This window comes from Phaenicophaeus curvirostris, chromosome 1 (genome assembly GCF_032191515.1).
Source record: "Phaenicophaeus curvirostris isolate KB17595 chromosome 1, BPBGC_Pcur_1.0, whole genome shotgun sequence".
Lineage (NCBI taxonomy): Eukaryota > Metazoa > Chordata > Aves > Cuculiformes > Cuculidae > Phaenicophaeus > Phaenicophaeus curvirostris.
Window position 1 is genome coordinate 177252491 of NC_091392.1, and position 21368 is coordinate 177273858.

General features: G+C 39.3%; 1 protein-coding gene across 7 annotated transcripts in view; it reads right to left on the bottom strand.

Annotated features, from left to right (window-relative positions):
* ENOX1 (ecto-NOX disulfide-thiol exchanger 1) overlaps positions 1-21368 on the bottom strand; it is a 297335-nt gene that overhangs the window by 61343 nt on the left and 214624 nt on the right. For all 7 annotated transcript variants that reach the window (XM_069880861.1, XM_069880902.1, XM_069880891.1 and 4 more), the window contains 2 exons: positions 5352-5458; positions 1932-2049 (listed from right to left, as the gene is read on the bottom strand). In XM_069880861.1, the coding sequence (XP_069736962.1) occupies positions 1932-2049; positions 5352-5458 (225 nt within the window). The remainder of the gene's footprint in view (positions 1-1931; positions 2050-5351; positions 5459-21368) is intronic.

Here is a 21368-nt window from a genome sequence, read left to right on the forward strand (position 1 = left end):
TGTGGGTATTGAGAAGGCTCTGGGAAGACCTTATTCCAGCTTTCCATTACCTGAAGGGGGCCTACAAGAAAGCTGCGGAGAGACTTATTACAAGGGCTTGTAGTGATAGGACGAGGGGGAATGGCTTTAAAATGGGAGGGGGAAGATTTAGATCAGACATTAGGAAGAAATTCTTCATGATGAGGGTGGTGAGGCACTGGAACAGGTTGCCCAGGGAAGTTGTGGATGCCCCATCCCTGGAGGTGTTCAAGGCCAGGTTGGGTGGGTCTTAGAGCAGCTCGGTCTAGTGGCAGGTGACCCTGTCCACTTTGGTTGGGTTCCTTCCAACCCACGCCATTCTATGATTTTATTTCTGGCTCCACCTTCCTGTTATTAATAGTAATGTCTTCCCTCCGTAGAAGTGGACACCGTCAAGGCAAAATGATTAGACACAAAAAAACTCTGATTGCTAGCAGTGCTTTGTTTCAGCTCCAAACATTCGCTAATGAAGTCCAGAAATTCAAAATCCAAACGCAGAGAATGAGCCAAACAAAAATTAAGGCTCCTTATTACAGCTTTTATTGTTTCATTTTACTTCCAGGAAAAACATTTAATTCTCCCCTCAAGAGAGATGCCATAGTAAAAATTTCTTTGCTAGAACAACACTCCTTCCTTCAGTCTTTACTTCTGGAGTCATTTGACCTCACACATCATTTTGTCACAGGAGAAGCAAAAGAGCTCTTCTCTATATAAGCTTCAAGTTACACTTTAGTGCAGGTATACAAGGTCTTCAAACCATTTAATGGGTGAAATTCTTTCTTTTCTTAATATGGTGCCTGCATGCAAAAGCCTAGATCAAAATCATCCTCATCATCAGACTCCCAGTTACTTTCTGTATTACTTCTTTACCTTCCTTAAAGCTCACTGCTGGCTGGCAGCTCCCAGTCATGCTTTGGCTTTAGCCTCTGTAAATTTTCTTTCTGGAGATGAGCATCTAGGCAAGCAAACCCTTGTTAGCTACTCACAGATTTATTAGCCAATGTAAAGAAAACAAGCAATGGTTTCATGCAGATCATGTCACCAGTTGGTAATTCAGGCAGCTTCTGGGCCACCTCTTGAAGCATCCACCCTGGATAGAAGAGTATTTGTAGAAGGCTTTTCTTTCTGCATATTACAAGCACCTTTGTTCTTTCTTTCATGACAGACACCTAACTAGAGTCAAATTAATGCAGCATGCAGTACCATATTGAGAAATACGTACCCTTAACAGTTAGTCCCACAAAACACAGTTAAAATGGTATAGTGTATGTGTTAGAGGGCTTATACATAACTATGTATTTGTTGAAAAGCAAGGTAAGGCTTAGAGAGTACTGACCAGAGGGAATGGCCTCAAGCTCCGCCAGGGGAGGTTTAGGCTGGACATTAGGAAAAAATTCTTCACAGAAAGGGTCATTGGGCACTGGAACAGGCTGCCCAGGGAGGTGGTTGAGTCACCTTCCCTGGAGGTGTTTAAGGCACAGGTGGACAAGGTGCTGAGGGATATGGTTTAGTGTTTGGTAGGAACGGTTGGACTCGGTGATCCGGTGGGTCTCTTCCAACCTGGTTATTCTATGATTCTATGATTCTATAACTTCAACTGATCTCATAAGAAGACATTGTTACAACCACAAAGTAAAAGACTTATGCAAGACTACAAAGCACACTAAAGAAACATAACACTTCCAGTCAAGGAGAGAACCTGAGAATTTTCATCATTATAGATCATAGCAGGTGAAAGACAACTCCTAGAGACAGCTTGCATAATTCAAATAAAAAATTTATAAGGGTCCAAAATAAGATACTGTCTTATATAATCAGCTATTAATATGTGACTTCTCACACGCAAGTTTTTGTTCACTTTTAAAAAATAACCAGCCAAATATACTTGACGTTATAGAGGGATATAGCTTTACCTGAATCGTCTACTCTCAGCTTTTTACTGGGATTGTCACCACTGTCATCATCGGACATTTCCATCTCCTCTTCCCGGCGGATTCCCATGAGTTGTTCACTGTGAGCATTTCGGAGCTCCTAAAATCCAAAACGATCTTTTGTTAGTATAAACTTCCATAAAGCCATTGTGTATTATTTAGTATCTAATTTTAATGCTGCTCTGATTTTAATTGTATATCATTTATCATTGTAATCATATTTGTTTGTATACAAGTATTTAGAACAACAGTAGCACAGGAAATTCTTCCTGTGAAAGAATGGAATTTCTCAAACATAACATTCAGGGAAAATAAGGCAGAAAGTGAGTCTCCATGTTGAATGATCTTTAGTTCTACTAAACACAGCAGAATGCTTTAACAGCAAGGATAATGCTTAAAATTGTGTATAAAGCAGATTAGTAGAGATTGTCAGCCTGCTTAAGGTACAGATAATTCTTCCTTCTCTCTGCCAATTGGGGTAGGATTCATCCAGCCAAGAGTAGATGATTCCATTAACAGTCATAATAACTACACCCTAGAAGTGCCTAGTTCTCTGTGCCGATGGTAAAGGGAGCCAAGAGCATCCAGTGCAGATGGAGTGCTCTGTATTGTAGGTGCGTAATGCTGGGAAAAGGAATCTCACCTTTGGTCCCTATGCCCAAATCATCTTCAATTTAAAACACATAGTACAATAACGCTGTCCTGAAAAATCTCTGTATCTTGATTCAAAACAAGTGCCAGCATGGCCAGCTCGGTCTCTGGGTGACTGCCGCAAGGGCAGGCGGACAGGCAGGGAGGCAGTGCTCATGTCACTAGGTAAATGATCAGCAGGCATGTGGGTTTTGTGGGAGTCTAGACAGTCTTTGTTCTGGGTAGAAAAGCTGGCGCTGGTGTAGCGGCTGGCTTTTTAAAGGCAGTGCTGAGAAGATTGAGAGGACTCTATTTTGTCCTAATAATCCTGTCAGGTGTAACACAGGGATGTTGCACCATGATTAGTGTAGGCCTTTTCAGTCCACAGACAGCTAATTTTTCTGCCAACAAAGAGCCTAATTCCCAAAGAGGTAGTTTGAAATCTTTAAAACAAGGAAGAGCCCTATGGAAGGAGGAGACAGCATTGGGTAGACCGACCACTGCTCTGTGCAATTAACAATAAGCTGTCAGAGAGGGACTGGGTGAAAAAAGAGAAGGTGTTTCCCTTGAGCTGTAACCTTGGTTCATTGGCAGATCTCAAATATTCTGATAAATGTATATTTTCAATTAATCACAGCAAAGACAAGGAGGCTAATTACTGGGTGTTTTACATGACAACAATTTTCCAGTTTTAAAAAGTGATTAAAAAGGTAAATTGTCAACCAGTGTCTCATATAATCAGAGACATCTCTGGAAGAAATTAGCAAGTCATTTCTTAATTCCTTATCAGAAAAGGCCACTTGCACTTTTTCCTGGGAAAGTATACTGCATACATGAGCAGACATCTGCTTACATTTACTCCCTCTTTGGGGAATAAATATCCTTGATGCATCAATGTCTGCATTATCAGCAAATCCAATAATCTTCCACAGAGAATGTCTGCGTGTATGAGTCTTTGCTTTGGGTTTGTGTTTCTAGCAAAGCTTTCCTAAATTCATAACAAATAGGGAAGGTTATCAGATAATTAAACAACTTAGCAGATAATACCATGATGAGAAAATATGATTTAAATCAAAGATACCATTTGGTACATTTCTATCATATTTCATACCTGAAAATCAGGCGTTTTTAAAATATTTGATTAGTTAAAGCCTTCACATGTTTTTCTTGTCCTCTTTATATATAACCAAAATGCAATAATAGTTGAAAAATGAGTAGTGAATTAACATTTCTGCCAAGTCCAACTCTTATACATTTCAGCTTATTAAAGATTTAGAAGCCAGCAAATGAATGACACACCACATTCCTTTACAGAAAGTTAGTTCAAGAAGTGATGGTCTTCATATAATTGAAATAGTCCACCAGCAAATCATACTTTCATACTTCTCTAAAATATAAGATACACATCAATCCCCTACTTCCCAACTTTCAATTGAACAAAAGCTTTATCCACTACTTACATGAAATATTTGTGAACAAAACACAACATACAGTTTGTACCAGTAAATTATGCTAACTTTTTAAGTGTCCCATTATTGTGAAGTCATTCAATATTCACCATAATAGCACTGATAATAAAGAATTCATTTTGTATTCATGTGGATGTTGCATTTAGTGCCATTGGTATTCAACTGTAATTTAGCATTAGTTAATGGGCACTTAAAATGTTATCCAAATGATTTATACCACAGCACTTCAGTGTTTCTCAAACTAAGTGTACAACACTTATTTTACAAGTGTACTACAAAATAATTAAATAAGTGCACCTTACCTTCTAAAGTTTCTATTCAGACACAGAGAAAAATCATTTAGAGGACTGTGATAGTAACAATCAACACACTGTACTACCTGAAGGTAAACCATGTGTATGTAAGTTGCTCATATTAAAAAAGAAACAAAACCAAACCAAAAACGAAGAAGAAAGAAAGAAAATAAAGACACCGGTACTTACTTTTTAAAATACAGGCTCATAGCGTATATACTGAATTAAAAACGAAAGCTGGATGACCAAAACACGGGATGAAGTTTAGGGCTTCCTTTGCTGCCAATCACAGCAAGGGGAGGTAGAATCCCATTTCCTCTGCTTGTGTTTATGACAGTCACACATGCATCATCCCATATTGCTAATTCTGTGTGGTAGCATGATTACATTTATACTGGTTTCTTTGTAAGAATATTACTTAGAATCAATACAAGTAATGTATCTGCTTTTTTAAAGATAAACAGAAAGCAAATGGGAAGGAGTATGTCATAATTCTGGACTTAATATGCTTAAGTCATTACATAGGAAAGAAATTCTCTATTTTGTTTTCAGGAAAAGTCATCTTATAATGACCATATGATGGTACAATGAGAAAAAAAAATCTGTGCTGCAGAATACGTCTTTTAAGAAAGATCACGATGACTCCTAAAAAGATAATTTTTAGAAATCATTCTTAATTCTATCTTTAGTTGAAAATATTGTTCCTAATTTCACTACTTCAGTTCATAATTTTAGACAGTAAACATAATCCTCTAATGATTTCCCAAATTTTGCATGAAAAATAAAAACACATTGCTCTCTGTCCTAGTGTTATTTAATGACTACTATCATAATGAGAGCAATGGGAGCAATTCATACTGTATATGAGACTGTATAATGGCCAGTCGATTAACAGCTTAAACGGTAGCCATAAATATTGCTGAATACACTATGTCCAGCTACAATCACTCTCGTTCTGTGTCAATCCAGCTGTGAGATGATGGATAGAAAGTAATAATAAAATCACCAACCTCAGAATGCTTTCGCCAAATGTCTATGTTCTTTCGCTGGGCTTTCGAGAAATGGTCCCAAGCTTTTTGTCTGGTAGAAGCGTTGAAAACGGCGACAATCTGCTCAACTTTGGTGAACAAGGAAGTCAAACAAGACAAGCAATTTATGTTGTGATCACTATAGAGAAGCAAAGCAAAGACACTAGGAGTCTATGGATGATGTCATTACTGAAACAACATCATCAATATCCATCCAATGATGTGTCTTTTGTACTTACATTTTAGCAATGTTGGAGATGTCTCCCTTCAAGTCTGTCTCCACAACCTTAGTCTACACAACTTACAACTATGTACCAAAAACCACGCATGCAGCTGCTTCCCTGCAATGTCTGCTACAACCCTCTGCACAGCCACATGCCTTTGCGTGCGTGGCTGTAGGTGTGTGACTACAGTAATGGCACTTGAGGCATAAACCTGACACATGTTCCCCTGCGGCAGCTGCGTACAGATGAGCAGGCTGTACAAATGAAAGCGTGAAAGACAAGCAGGCTCTGCTATGAAGAGTGACTATCTGGTAGTGGGAACTTGTCAGCAGATGGGATGGGCTAAACATTAATGCTGCATTCTGTGGCTGCAGCTGCTGCTTCTCTTTTATTTAATATAAATAGTCTCACCTGTGGTAGATCATTCTGTCCTGTGTCCATGTACTGTGTATGTTTATGTACATGAGCAGTTGCATTTTTGTGCATATAAGATAAAGAAGAGATGTGAAATGGGCTTCCCTCATTCAACTCTAATGAATTTGTTCTGAAGCCAGACCTCAACATTTAAGTCAATTACACAGGACATCTAAGATCCTTAAGTTTTTAGCTACTTGTTCATCCTAAATCAGAAAATTTTCTCCTAGCACTCTTCTTTCTCTTCCTATCAATTACAACCAACATTGTCCTTCCACAATGGTGACCTGCCTGGAAATGATCTGACAAAAATGCAAGTTGTTTTAATTCCAGCACAGTTAACTGCAAGACCACCAAGAAATTCAGATTTTCTACAAACAACCTGGTCTGTGCTCCTGAGTGAGCAGCTGTGCTGACCTATGAACTCAAACTGAAAAATGCTTCAACTCTTTAACATAATTCTTGGCTACTTATCTCTTTAGATTTCTTGGCCGAAATGATGTCCACTGTTTTGCAAAGCTGTAGCTTGCAGCACCTCCCTCCCACCTCTTTCATTGAAAAGTGGTGGCAGGAGTGCTGCGATGTACTGTGTTCAGTTTTTTCCCCTCAATACAAGAAGGACATTGAAGCACTGGAGCTTGTCCAGAGAAGGGCAACGAAGCTAGTGAAGAGGTTGGAGAACAAGCCCTGTGAGAGGTGGCTGAGGGAACTAGGGTCATTTAGCCTAGAGGAAAAGATGCTGAGGGGAGACCTTATCACTGTCTACAGCTACCTGAAAGGAGGTTGTAGCAAGTTGGTCTCTTCTCCCAAGCAACAAATGACAGGATGAGAGGAAATGGCCTCAAGTTGTGCCACCGGAAGTTGATTAGATATCAGAAAAAAATTCGTCACTGAAAGGGTTATCAGGCACCGGAATGGCTGCCCAGGGATGTGGTAGAGTCAACATCCCTGGAGATACTTAAAAGATGCATATATGAGGTATTCAAGGATATGGTTTAGTAGTGGACAGGTATGGTTAGACTCAGGGATCTCAAAGTTCTTTTCCAATCAAACAATTCTATGATTTTATGAATACCCTTAGATCTAGTCTCTCATTTAGTCCATTGATGGCTGCTCTTCTTCTCCACTCAAGCCACAGATGACATTATTAGACATAGCATCCTGTCTTTCCTAAAATGTTGAGCTCACCTGTCAAGTAGGTTATGTGTCTTTCATCTCTAGATCTGGAAGTTATGGAAGTTATCACCTCTCACTTTCTTCTATTCTCTTCCTTTACTACTGTCACAGGCTGCTTTTTGATTCAGGAAGGTCACAGCATTTTGAGTTGTATATGGAAGTTTTTCTTTGCAATCATCAGTTAATTAACTTCTAAAGCCATAGAAAATAAACTTCGTCTCTTAAAATTAATACTTACATGTAGTTTATACTAAAGAAGGTGCCGCAAAACTGTTGGGATGATCTGATGCACTTGTGATCCATTCAAGTTTTAATAGAAGTTTACAAGTTGAATAGAAGTTGTTATAATTTTAGCCTAGTGGAACTTGCTTAGAGCAAAGAGTGGATGTATCAAGGAAGTTATGCTGTGCATATTTAATAAATTAATTTGAAAATAATGAAAATGCTAGAGCTCTCTCTTATTATGTATATAGAAACTGGGACTAGAACTAATTACTACTGTGTTGATGACACGGGTGCTCTGAAAATCTTGCTTAACAGTTTGTTTTTAACAATTGGGTTTTAGTTTCCAAGTGGAAATTCAAGTAGAAAAGATTTACAAAGAAATTAGGAAGTACTAGTTTGACATTTTCCACTCATAGGTATTAATAAGATCATCTGAATTTTGAAAAACATTTAAAGTGTTTGATTTCTGTTCTATGAACAGGTGCTAGGATTTATTAAAAGTCATTTAATATTTCCATCTCCTCAATGAAAACACAAGCTAGGAAGATGTAAAAGAGATTTTCTTGCACAACCACAGCAGACAAAGTGAGCAGAAAAAGGATGTCCTTCACTCACCTAACATTCAGGAATTAAAAAAAAAATAAAAGAAGTAGAACACTATGACTATTATATGCTAAAATTTGAGGCATTTAAAGGAACTTTATGCAACGGGCAGCTAGGGATAATAAAAAATGGAAACATAGAGAAGGATATTAAATTAGTACATATCAAAGACCAACATCCCACTACTCTGTACTGAAAGAAAGTGTCAATGTGCATAAAGCAATTTCAGTATATGCAGCAATCTAATATATGAAGTGTTACAAACACCCACAGGTAACACCTAACCTAAAAGGTGTCTAAGCACTACATTAAAACTAAAGAACAGCCAGGAACATGGCTTAACAGTACAGAAAAGTGGCTTTACACGTCCTTTACATACTGTATCAAAATCCTGCATTCATGTGTTATGAGACAGCAATCCAGTATAACCCCCTTCTGTGCCAGTTCACATTTGTTCATAGGTTAATTCACATTGCATCAAGTTTCATTTTTTCTCCCACAGACACCCTGGATGCCTGGCATAAGTGCTGTGCTCTGGGTAACTGGAAGGCAAGACATAATGTAACCACCCCATATTAGGATCTAATTTGTGTGAGCAAGTGATCCAGCAGTACAGCGTCCATATGGATGGTAGATTCATCCCTAAGGGGAACCCAGGAGAGTGTATATCGGCTGAGAAATTCTCCATTTAATTAACTTCTAGAATCACAGAATTTTATAATGTTTTGGGTTGGAGGGAACCTTAACGATCATCTAGTTCCAAGCCCCCTGCCATGGTCAGGGAAATCTTCCAGTAGATCAGGTTGCTGAAAGCCTCATCCAACCTGGCCTTGAACACCTCCAGGGGTGGGGCATCCATGACTTCTATTGGCAACCTGTTCCAGTGCCTCATCACCCTCATAGTAAAAAAATTTCTTCCATATATCAGAACTAAATCTCCCTTCTTTCAGCTTAAAACAATTCCCCCTTGTCCTATCCCTGCAGACCCTGATAAAGAGCCCCTCCCCAGTTTTCCCGTAGGCCCCCTTTAAGTACTAGAAGACTGCTATAAGGTCTCCCTGGAGCTTTGTCTTCTCTAAGCTAAACAAGCCCAACTCTTTCTGTACTCATAGGTGCTCCAGCCCTCTGATTATCTTTGTGGCCCTCCTCTGGACTTGCTCTAACAGATCCATGTCCATTCTGCGCTGAGGACTCCAGAACTGAACACAATACTTCAGGTGAGGTCTCAGGAGAGCACAGTAGAGGGGAGAATCACTTCCATCGACCCGCTTATTACACTTCTTTTGATGCAGCCCAAGATACGATTGGCTTTCTGGGCTGCAAGCGCACTTTGCCAGCTCACGTTGAGTTTCTCATCTACAAGCACCCCCAAGACCTTCTTTTCAGGGCTACTCTCAAGCCCTTCTCTGCCCAGCCTGTAATTGTACTTGGGATTGCCCCGACCCAGGTGCTTGACCTTGCATTTGGCCCCATTGAACTTCATGAAGTTCGCACAGGCCCACCTCTCAAGCCTGTCAAGGTCCCTCTGGGTGGCATTGCTTCCCTCCACTGTGTTGTCCACATCACACAGCTTGATGTCATTGGCAAACTTACTGACATTGCCCTCAATCCCACCATCTGTGTCTCCAACAAAGATGTTAAACTACACTGGTCCCAATACCTTTTCATCCATATTTGAGCAGGATTTGGGCAAAGAGAGGCTGATAAGTACAGAATCTGATAGAAATGGTTCTTCTTGGTCTCCCTGCTGACCATGGTTTTCAGACTACCTCCTGACCTCCAGAAAGGAATTTCCAAAATGAGATAACAAACCATACCTATCTTTCTCAGGCATCCTGAACTCTAGGCTGCACTGTACTGTCAACTGTGACTAGTAACTAGAATTATTAAGTACCATGAAATATTCATTGTCAAACATCTGTTAGTAAGTTCTACATGGTATATAAAATTTTCATCAACCATATGCAAAGCTGTTTTCTTACTAAATCATGTTTTAAAAACCCACATTGTTTTGGAAGGATCCTTATCATGTCATTGGTTTTCTTATCAATGTAACTTACAGGATGTAAATAATTGCAGCTTTCCTAACAACTTATTTTGTGGCTGGTAATTTATGTGGCACATTTCAGACAAAGAATTATTATCTAATTGTATTTCTGCTGAGTTATAAATAACTAAAAAGACCCAAACAACTAAGCCTAGAGTGATATGCAAGTGTCAGTGTTTAACAAATGCAATGTAACTACAATACACTTTATTAGAGGTGCCAGCTTATAGTAAGCATATTAAATGAAAGTTTAAACCTCAGTTTTTGTTGCCATAAAACATGCTACCAGAACAGGGTACTGTTATCAAGCATAAATGTAAAAACAATCAGAAAAACTAAGCACAAAAACAATAACAAAAATCCCTTAAATTATGCCTGCAGAAGTTGCTTACAAGATTGGATTAAAGGGAAAACTAGAATTATCTCCAGGGCAACAGAATATTTGACACAGGATATTTGAAAATGATACAAACAGAGAAGAACAGAAATTAATGGGAACCAAAATGTAGTCTTATCTGTAGATTAAGAAGTAGCGAGAACACTTTTACTCTCCATTACATTCATCAAGCAGGCTATTATAAATACATGATCGAGTGAAGGCTGAAATTTCTCCTTGCATTCAGAAGACAAGAAATAGTAAATTTTACCTTTTCTTTTTACACTATCAGCTGCCATGCATACATGATTATTTTTAATATCTTGTAGGCAATAATAAGGAACATTAACAACTAAATGTTTTTCTAATGTGATATGCTAAAAAAAGAAACAAAGTAGAAAGTGAAACACAATGTGTTAAAATAAAACCAGAAGTCTTTGCTGGCAGATAAAATAATCAGATTTCATGTAGAATTTCACTTCAAATTCAACCAATTAGTGAAACAGGATGAAAAGGGCTTTGCACTAAATTACTGTAAGTGCAAGAATAGAAGATATGGCAATTTAGCTCAGAAAAATTCTGTAAGAGTGTGACAGTTGACATGCAGGGTATAAGAAAAATTCCACCCATAAAATTACAGTGTAAAGGAAGCTGTTGCAGTAAGTGTATAACATGCTTTTCAAAAAACGATTCGCAGCACAGGGAGGATACAGAGTTGGTGTGGCTTAGGTCAGAAGCCTTATTGCTGAATTCTGAGTAAGCTGGAGTCTGCCAATCGATTTGGCTCAAAGCCCAGCAAACCAAGGAATTACAGTAGTCAAGGCTAGATGTTGTAAGTAAATGAATTAGAGTCTCCAGGTCAGGTTTGGATGGGAAAGAACATTTTGGCAACAGTCCCGAAAGGCACTTGATGCTGTACAGAATAGATCTTTGCATTAAGTCCAAGGCTAAAATTACATCGAGGTGAATGACGTGACAGTGGTAAGAGAAGCAGCAGACAGATTGCAGAGTAATAAAAGAAACCTTTAAAAAAATAATCTAGGCCAAACCCTCAGTCTTTTGGTTACGATACTATTTAATTCCAGAAAAGAATTTGCCTTTCACACATTTACAGATAAAAACCTGCAGCCTTTAATGTGCCACAGAAGGAGAAAGAGATGCGATTGTCATTGACTGGCAGAGGAGGAAAATATAAAAGTTGGAAATACTACCCTGGAGAAGACAGCTGATAATGGAAGGGATGATTCCTAAAGGAAAGCATACTGCTGGTCATCAGCTGGATACATAAGCAAATGCCATTACACATTTGTATAATGAAGACGCAGACCTTCACAACTATGTAAAATCACTCATCAGCCATAAATAAATACGATATTCTTGGTTTGTTTTGGTTTTGTCAGGGTTTTGTGTTTGGTTGGGTTTTTGAGTTTTGCTTTAGTTTTTTTTAAATAGCAAAAAGCAAAAACCAGAAAAAAGAATCCATATTATCAAAAAGAAGGTGAATTGTGGCAGAACTCCATCAGAGAAGATAAGGCTATTGTTTGGTCTGCTTGTTGTCTAGGTGGCTTTAGGTTCCTTAAGATGTAGTTTTAAAACATTGCATGATAAAGGAGAAAAACACAGGACTTCTCTATTATATCCCCAAATTCCACCTTTTTGGATAGACAAGAGAAGGGTGCCTCCAGTGATTTATCTCCCAAGCCGTTTTGCTGTGTGGGAAGTCAGCTTGCAAGGCTGCCATTCCTCATCTTGCCCTGCTGCCAATAACTACAGCTGTACTAGCAATCAAAACCAGCCAGGGTTTCTCATTCCTTGAAACGAACTGGCACAACATGCTGAGTGTCCCTGCAGCAGCAGTCCTTCTCTCTTCCCAACAAGATGCTTTCGAGAAACTATTTGGCTTGCACCAAATATTAAACTTGTGTGGGAAAATGCTATCTTGCCCAGAGCAACAACTTTCCTACAGCTGAATAGCATGGACAAGTTGGCCCTAGTTCATCTTAACTTAGTCCTATAGACAGAGACAGTGGGGTCATCTTTTACCAGCAGCCTTGTGTTTTCTACTCTTGTCCCAATGTAGGGTTTTCGGTGCTGCAGGGAGTCATTAAAAGGCTAACCAGAGGAAGAAGGATGTATTCCTCTTCTGTCTATCCTGTCTCACCTACCTAAATATTAGAAAGAATGAGAAAGTTTGAGAGTCCTGTCTCTAAGTTACACTATGTTTTTTCCACATTTCCCTTTGATTTGGCCTACAGTGTTTGAGACAAGGAGATCTGTCTGGCCTGACGGTTGATCCCCCTTCCTCTTCCATCCAACTCAGACTGGTCCTAGTCAACATGCTTGCATGCATTACTAAGAGGCTGAGTGAATGTCAGTGATGTACACCTGAGTGACGCAGGAAGAAATACTTTCCCATAACAGAACAAGCAGATTCTTCTACATAGAAGAAGGACAAAATAAGAAGTACGTATACCACAGCACAGATTATAATCCCTGGTCTTGTAAAAACATCAGACCTCAGTGTCAGCAGCTGTTGTTTTCCTTTCTTTCAGCTAAAGAACCCAGTGAGGAAAAGCGAAAGAAGGAATATTATGGGGATATTGAAAAAGCCTAATTTTCAAGATTTATGCTGAAACAGGCACAGTAACTTGTCAGAGGCATGTACATCAACAATTAATAATTCTAGAAATGAAAGAACACTTCTTGTTAAGCTTTGAAATGAAAATAACACGCTCTGATTAAAGAAAGCCCATTTTGCCCTGCAAAGCATTGCTAGAAAATATCTACAAAATAAGCTTTGAAAATCTTCTAAGTTGTGAAATGTGGTTTAATTTACAACAAAGAATCTGACAGCCTGGTGTTACAGCAAGTGCTGGAGCAGTGCCATGTGATAAATCACTGGGACTCAACAGGACCACTTCACCTCTGTGTCATTTCTCAACAAACAAGAACCTGATATCAGGCCAGCACAACACAGTAGGGCAGGAACAAATGTACACTACCTGCTCTTTTAATGCCACCATCTTATATTGCAGAACAGATTTTATGGACCTTGAGCTGACATCCAGAAACAAACCTAAAAAACCCCACACACAACATCCCCACTCCACTAACTCAAAGAAATATGAAGTGAATGCTACTTTCTTCATCATCTGGACAAGATTATAGGACACCCTAAATGCATTGCATTTAAATAGCTGTTCTTATTGGTTTTTATGGTTAGATGGATCTCTTTTCAGTTCTCAGATTTAAAAATGGAAAAAAGTAGGAACAACTATTTTTGTAATCCTGTCCAGAAAAATAAAAGCCCCAAACACTGAGATGAAGGAACACAATAAATGTGACTGAACTCTGATTCAGGTCCCATTAAGTTAATGGGCTCTTTCTAGGTAATAATTAGGCAGATTAGAGGTTTCCTAGGTGATCAAGAAGCCTATATTTGTTTGGGGCATAACATGGTTTCTTTTGCTGAAGAAAAAGAACAGAGGTGGATGAGGAGACTTGAACATCCATAGCCTCTTCCAGCAATCAAACAAAAAAGAAGTCTCACACATCTTATGTGGGAATATTTACTTCTCCATGTGTTCCCATACCTTATGTTCTCCTGCTTGCCATGACTTGTCCCCTTGTCTCTTTTTTTTACTGCATCCAGACTCATCTTGCTTCTGTATTTTTGTTTCCTCTTTCTGTGTGTGTCCGCCTTTCCTTCCCAGATAGTCTATCCCTTTCCAAAACTCTTTTCCTGTCCCCATAACATCTCTGTCATCATTGCGAACTACACCATTTGGGACAAATACAGTGATTTATCATGAAGTAAGACTAGCGCCTACTGAAGGGACTAAGTATTTCAATCAGTCATAGTTGCCTAGTTAGTCATATCCATATTTTCAAAGTTTATTCATTCACTTATAAGAAGTCTGAACAGTTTTAGATGTGCAAGCCGCACGATACGTATGCACAGACAACTCAGAAAAACTTTGGGTGAAACCTGCACCTTTCATTCCTTGCTCCAATGCCTTACTCTCAAACCATACAACATCTGCAGTTCAGTTCTCTGAAGCATCAGGCCCCTGCCTCCATCCCTACTGAGCAAGGGAGCTCAAAACTAAGCATAGATTTCCATGTGATTCAAGCACATGCTTCTTTGCTTTGAACCTTTCTTCACAAGCTAGGAGGTCCAGCAGGATCCATGGAAATTGCAGGAGTTGTCAAAACAGGGTCCTAGACCAAAGCTTCTTGGGAGGCAATGCTTTTATTTTGCTATAAAACACCATGTGTATATTATGGCCTATATTAAAAAAAAATAACAGAATAAGAACTTCTGTTGAAATTCTGGCCATGCTTAAATCAATACCAAGATTCCCATTGACTTTAGGTGGAATGAAGGCTACAGACAATGGAAGACACAAAGAAATTAAAAGAAAATGAAACACAAAGGAGTAAGCTATCTGAAACATTACAGGCTGCAACTACAAAGGATTATACTGCTAGAGAGTGAGGAGGAATTATAAGAATGAAAGGTAAAATAGAAATGGAGTCTTTCATCTCTATCCTCTGCCACTGCAGCAGCATCCTAGATAGAAATGCTTTTGAGAACGTGTGTACATGAGATGGAAAATGGGAGGACAAGTAAAAAAGAACAGACATACAGCTGAGCTTTTCTAGGCAAATTATCAGTACAGAAGCAAGCGAAAAGCACACCAGCTAAACAAGCTAATTGAAAAGGACTGGGTGGATTGTGGAGGTTATTTTGTATTTAATTTTTTTTTTTAGAAATACATCAAGGTAGAAAGTAATAGTGGCAACTAATGACATAAATGATTAATGTTTTTATTTGTATTATAGTGGCATTCTATGACACCAAATGAGATCTGGCTGCACTGTAAAAACACATTATGTGACTCAATCTCTTTCACAAAGAGCTTAATGATGACCTAAAAATTGAACATAAAGTAAGCTCATATTTTTGAATTAGTCATTGGCAATTGAAAGAAAGGCTGTAAGACTGGACAATTAAAGAGCAGGAAAATCCTTTTAAAAGTTATTATTAATGCAGCACAGAAAACATGAATGTATATAAAAAGTCTGACTGTGAAGAGAATTTTAACCAGCATGCTTTCAATATCTGTAATGAAACTGCCTTCATTTTTAGTACTAAGAGAATACACTAAAAATGGAAGGGATATTGGGAAAAAGGACTGCAGTATGGAATCTGAAGCAAATCAGATAAGATGGTAATTTTAATAATCACCATCATATCAATGTAAATTCTACCTTTCCCAAAGTAAGAGAGCAACTTTTGAAGTGAATCTTTAACGAGAAAAAAAACCTGAACCAAATCGTTTTTTGAAGAAAGCTCAAAAAGGATTTTTAACATTTTTTCTTCCCTTTTTTAATATTAAAAATTCAGATTATACCTGTGAAGGCACTGATAATGTTTAAACAGATTAAATCATACCCAGAGAAATCAGAGAATGAAAATGAACAAACCTGAAGAGAGGAGAATTTTATTCTGTCAGTTCAGAATCCATTTTCCTTCAGAATTATTTAACTTCAATTTATTTTGAAGGGGTGAGAGAGGAGAGGAATTTATACCAGATACCTACAAGCTATTTGAAAAAAAGTCAGAGTTCTCTAATCCACTACTGAAGTTCTTCAGTAGGAAGGGAGGTAAAACTTGAGGTGACAATCCTGACCTTCCTAAGGAATGGGACATGACACAAAGTCTTCTCCCCATACCTTTGATTCTTCTGAAGAATCAGCTCTGCTGAGTCAGCTCAGAAGTGCACCTAGACTCTTATACCGTGTCACAAATAAAAGAACTAAGGATGGTTGGCAACAACATAAGCAGGTGAACTGCTTATGGTGCCTAATACTTCAGTTGCTCCAGATGCCTCCTTGCTTCTCTCCTCACCTGTATCAATGTACTGTTGTAGTGTGCCTACATGGGAACTGCTAGATTCAGAGCACCATATCATCTCTCTCTAATCACAGCTCCTTGCAAAGCTTGGATACCGCTCACATGCAGATCGCTTTTCCTCTGCCACCACCCAGGCCTTTGTGGCAAAAGTACACGAGAGACATAATGAAAACTGCAGTGTTTTTCCTGACTCTCTCAGAAGTCAGCTTATTGTCTAGGGAAAGCAGGGACTCACTCAGATGCCGTCTCTTTCCTTCCTTGGAAGAATTAATAATGCCACTTTTACCCACAGATATGAATCTTTGTATTTTAAGACTTCATAAGTGGCCAAAAACTACAAGGTTTTGATCCCGGATGACAATTACAACTGTACCAAGACAAAGATCCCAACATTGCATTTTTAGTTAGTGGAAAAAACTATTTTACAATTTACAAATACTTCAGCAGTATTGCTGAGCAATATTGCATCCTGTCACCTATAAATTGCATTAAACTTTGTAATAGTTAGGCATCATTAAAGAAATTCAGGATGGCAAGCTTTAAAAATGCCTAAGTGATTTAGGAGGTCTATGCTCCGTTTTAAAAATTGCTTATGAGCTAATTACTGCTTGGCACACCTGTAGCACATCTCCCTGATGCTAGTTAATTCACAAAGGGATCTTAGAGTCGCTGGGAGTTACCTTCCCTTTCCATCAACCACATGTCTACCAGGAGATAAGGATGCATCTGTGATTATAGGTGAGAATCACAGAATCACAGAATCACAGAATAACCAGGTTGGAAGAGACCCACCGGATCACTGAGTCCAACCGTTCCTATCAAACACTAAACCATATCCCTCAGCACCTCATCCACCCGTGCCTTAAACACCTCCAGGGAAGGTGAATAAAAGACTGCGGCAGCAAAAGAAACCTTGTGGTTGGTGTATACTACAGGCCACCTGATCAAGGGAGGCCTACTGATTAAGCCTTCTTCCTCCAGCTACAGGAGGCTTCACGCTCACAAGCTCTTGTCCCAGTGGGAGACTTCAGCCACCCTGATATGCGCTGGAAAAGTAGCACGGCAAGCTGTAGGCAATCCAGGAGACTCCTAGAGCGCATTGAAGATAATTTCTTAACCCACATAATAGACATCCCTGCCTGAGGGGATGCAATACTGGACCTGATGGTCGCTAATGCAAGTGAGCTCATCAGTGATGTCGAGATTGGAAGTCAAGTGCAAGTGGACCTGGATTGGGTCAATCCGTGGTTTCAATACAGGATGGAGGATGACATGATTGAGAGCAGCCCCGTGGAGAAGGACTTGGGGGTGCTCATTGATTCATGAATCAATGATAAGATTCATGAGATTGATTCATAGACCCTGATGGGGACCTGGTGCCTAAGCCCCTTGAGGATTCATCCATTAGCAAAACTGACAATAATGAACAAACAAATGAGTGTCATTAGCTGCTCAGTATCCACACGTGGGGCCTTTCTGTTAACTATCCTGTGTATTTATCTACCTGCGTACTGGAACACTTCTACATCCTTTTGTGTCTGATTCTGGAGATATCAACTGAACTTTTGAAGATGGGATTTTGGATCTTCACTCATCTACAGGTACTTTTGAAAACATTGTCGGGGTGCACTAAAAATCTGAAACCTCAATAAGAGATTGGTGATGTTTACAGTGCATGGAGGAGAAAGTTAGAGAGAGAACTGCAGCTTTGGTGTAGTCTAAAAACCAGCCCAATGCAAATGTCTCTAGGATTTCCATTCTTAAATATGAGGATCAGTTTCTATAAGCCTTAGGCTGAAAAAAATGGATTGAGAGGAAATGAAACAGAGGTGCACGGAAAGTCAGAGACCAGTGCTAGATGTAACTGTGCTATTGAAGCAAAGAGGAAGAATTTAGAAATCAAACCACAAAGACAGAACTATCCAAAATCCTGGAAAACAATCAATATTTTAAGCACAGATTCAAATCTAGAAAAACTAAGTAATAAAGTAAAAAAGAAGGAACTGGACATTTTTGTCTCTTTATCCCTTAAATAACTGAAGAAGCACCACAACAAGGCTAAGACTCCCTGTAGAACTTAAATCAGGGGCTGCAAATTGGTGGTGTGACAGCAGTAATACAGTTTAATTCACTGATTATCCTGGAACAAATACCTTGATCAGGTAATTAATTCATTTGCTGAACACTTGACCCAAATTTTAGGGGTAATCCACTTGGTAATCTTCTAAATACCTCCAGGCAGAAATTTGTAGCAGGGATTTCAATACCTGTACTTCTTTAATAGTTGGGCCATAAGCTGAAAAGTTCTGGCCACACTAATCCTTATTAACAAGAAAACATTTTATACTGAGACCCACATAGACAATGTGTGTGCTTCAGGTGAGTGCACTTGAAGCCCATTTTCTTAAAGTATTTCTTCTTTACTCCCCACAATATTCACTGCTACAGAGCTGGTATTTTTAGCTAAATTCATGTTCTTCCCTTATGCTATGTCTTTCTGTATCAAGACTCCACATAGTAAATAAGATTAATCTGTTCAGAACAAAGCATGTAAAAATTGGACATCTTCTTCTGAGCTAGACCCCCTGCAACTCTTCTACGGGCAGCAGAGAAAAAATGGCATCTCCAAGGGATGATTAATCTCACTGGAAGAGCACCATGAAGTTGGTCTTATGACGCTTCCCCTGGAGATGCTAATTTTTCTCTGCTGACTGCAAAGCAAGCCCAGAACAGTCAGTTCAGAGTTGGACATCTGACCTAGTTCATGACAGAGGAATGCCATGCAGTATTTTAAAATACTTAATATTTATTTCAAATGGCTATACAGCTGCAGCATTACACTAGACTTTTTGAACCTTACTATAGCAGGAGTGGTTTTCTTCAGAATTTAATAGAACACACACACACACACCTATTCTGAACATCTAGTACTTTCAAATTCTTCTTTATAAAGCAAGTGACGTATTGTAACTGATTATTTAGGGCAATGGGAAAACAATGGAAGATGACACGTGAAAAACATTCCTCAGATCAACTAAAACATAGAAAAATTCTTGAAAAAGGGAAGCTCATTTCAGTCTCCATGTTTAGTAACCTTAGGCACATACACGTGTAAAGCAAAAATACCACCCATCTGTCCATAACAAGTTTGGAGAGAATTTTAATAAGATATTTAACTGTAATAATGGACAATGTTTATGATGTTTCTAAATTAACCAATGTTGAGTATCTGGAAAGCACATAAGATTTATTCTTATATAATCCACAGACTGTAACACATTTCCCTGAGCTTGTTTTTTTGCTGACCTTGTCATTCCATGCCAGACCTGTCAGAAACTCTCTTCTTCCAGGTATTGCTGTGACGGTGGCACTCTGAAACTCATGTTTTGAAGCCAGACCTATTTTTGGTTTTGTAAGTTCAGCATTCAGCACACTACAGGAACAAACCAGACAGCCAAAACTGCAAGTTTCCACCTAAAACTACAGGGATCTCTATTTCCAAGTGACAGATGTTCTACAGCAGTTGGTGACAAACGGGCTAATTTAGACTAATTTAACTAAAGTTCAGTCTGCTGACAATGGGGGATTTTTAATTTTTTTTTTTTTAATACAGCTGAAGAAGGCATTTCTGACTGCTAGGGCTGACTGTTGCACATAAAACTAGAGAGGACCTGGTGTGAACTGAACAGTGCAGCCATGCATGGTGCCTATGTCTCTGCTCCTCACACTGCCTTTTAGTTGCTGAGACGGAAGATGACATTGCCCAGAAAATATCCACAGGAATTAGCTGGTCTTTAAAATGTATTCACTGAACACACATCCTCAGAAATCAAATGCCTTTAGCCCAGAATCTTTCTTCCTACGTTCAGGCACGTAAGCTTTTAAATTAGAAGGACATGGGCCCTGGGGTGAGTTAGTTTTCTGAGATGCTGAGCTCTCCATCACATAAGGAGGAAGCTTGCAAGGGCTACTCTCCTAACTCAGGTAAGTCCACCCAAGCTTCTCTGTTCAGCCCTAAGTTCTGAAGGATAAACACTGAGAGACCAGAAAAATATCTCAGAAGAGCCTTTAGGGTTTGTTTTCTAATGTAAATACCAGAATCCAGAAATGACTGTGTAAAAACTGGGTTGACCTCCATCTGGTAAATTGTCTTGGTTTTTGTTTTCACTTGCATATGAGAAAGCTGGCTTCAGGCTCCACCCTTCTGAGTATCATTAAGCCTCTCACTTGAATAGTCATGAGAAGACATGTTAAAAACCAGCAAGGAAAAAATTAGTCTTATTTCTTCTTCCCCCCCCGCTTCTGATTTTTTCCTCTCCTCTCCTCTCCTCTCCTCTCCTCTCCTCTCCTCTCCTCTCCTCTCCTCTCCTCTCCTCTCCTCTCCTCTCCTCTCCTCTCCTCTCCTCTCCTCTCCTCTCCTCTCCTCTCCTCTCCTCTCCTCTCCTCTCCTCTCCTCTCCTCTCCTCTCCTCTCCTCTCCTCTCCTCTCCTCTCCTCTCCTCTCCTCTCCTCTCCTCTCCTCTCCTCTCCTCTCCTCTCCTCTCCTCTCCTCTCCTCTCCTCTCCTCTCCTCTCCTCTCCTCTCCTCTCCTCTCCTCTCCTCTCCTCTCCTCTCCTCTCCTCTCCTCTCCTCTCCTCTCCTCTCCTCTCCTCTCCATCCCAATTATTGTTTTATGAGGAAACCTCATTAAGGTAACTTCATTGATTATATTTCTGTACTAAGGAAATAGCTGCCAGCACTAAATATTTAAGGCAATTTATCTGCCAAATTAATACTGGCATTGTATCAGCCAAGCAGTCCTGATGTCAGCAGCCATACAGCATATTCTTCTACTGGGAGGATGGCCTTTATGCTGTGAATATATCCCTAAAAGTTGCTGAATCCTACTTCCTTTTACCTAAATCCAGGCTAAAAATATAACCTAATTGTCCTCTATTCTGTAATTGGCCTAGTTAACTAGCTGCAACAGAGGCTCTTTGCTCAGAGCAGGGAGGCTTCTGTCTGGTCCGTTCCTG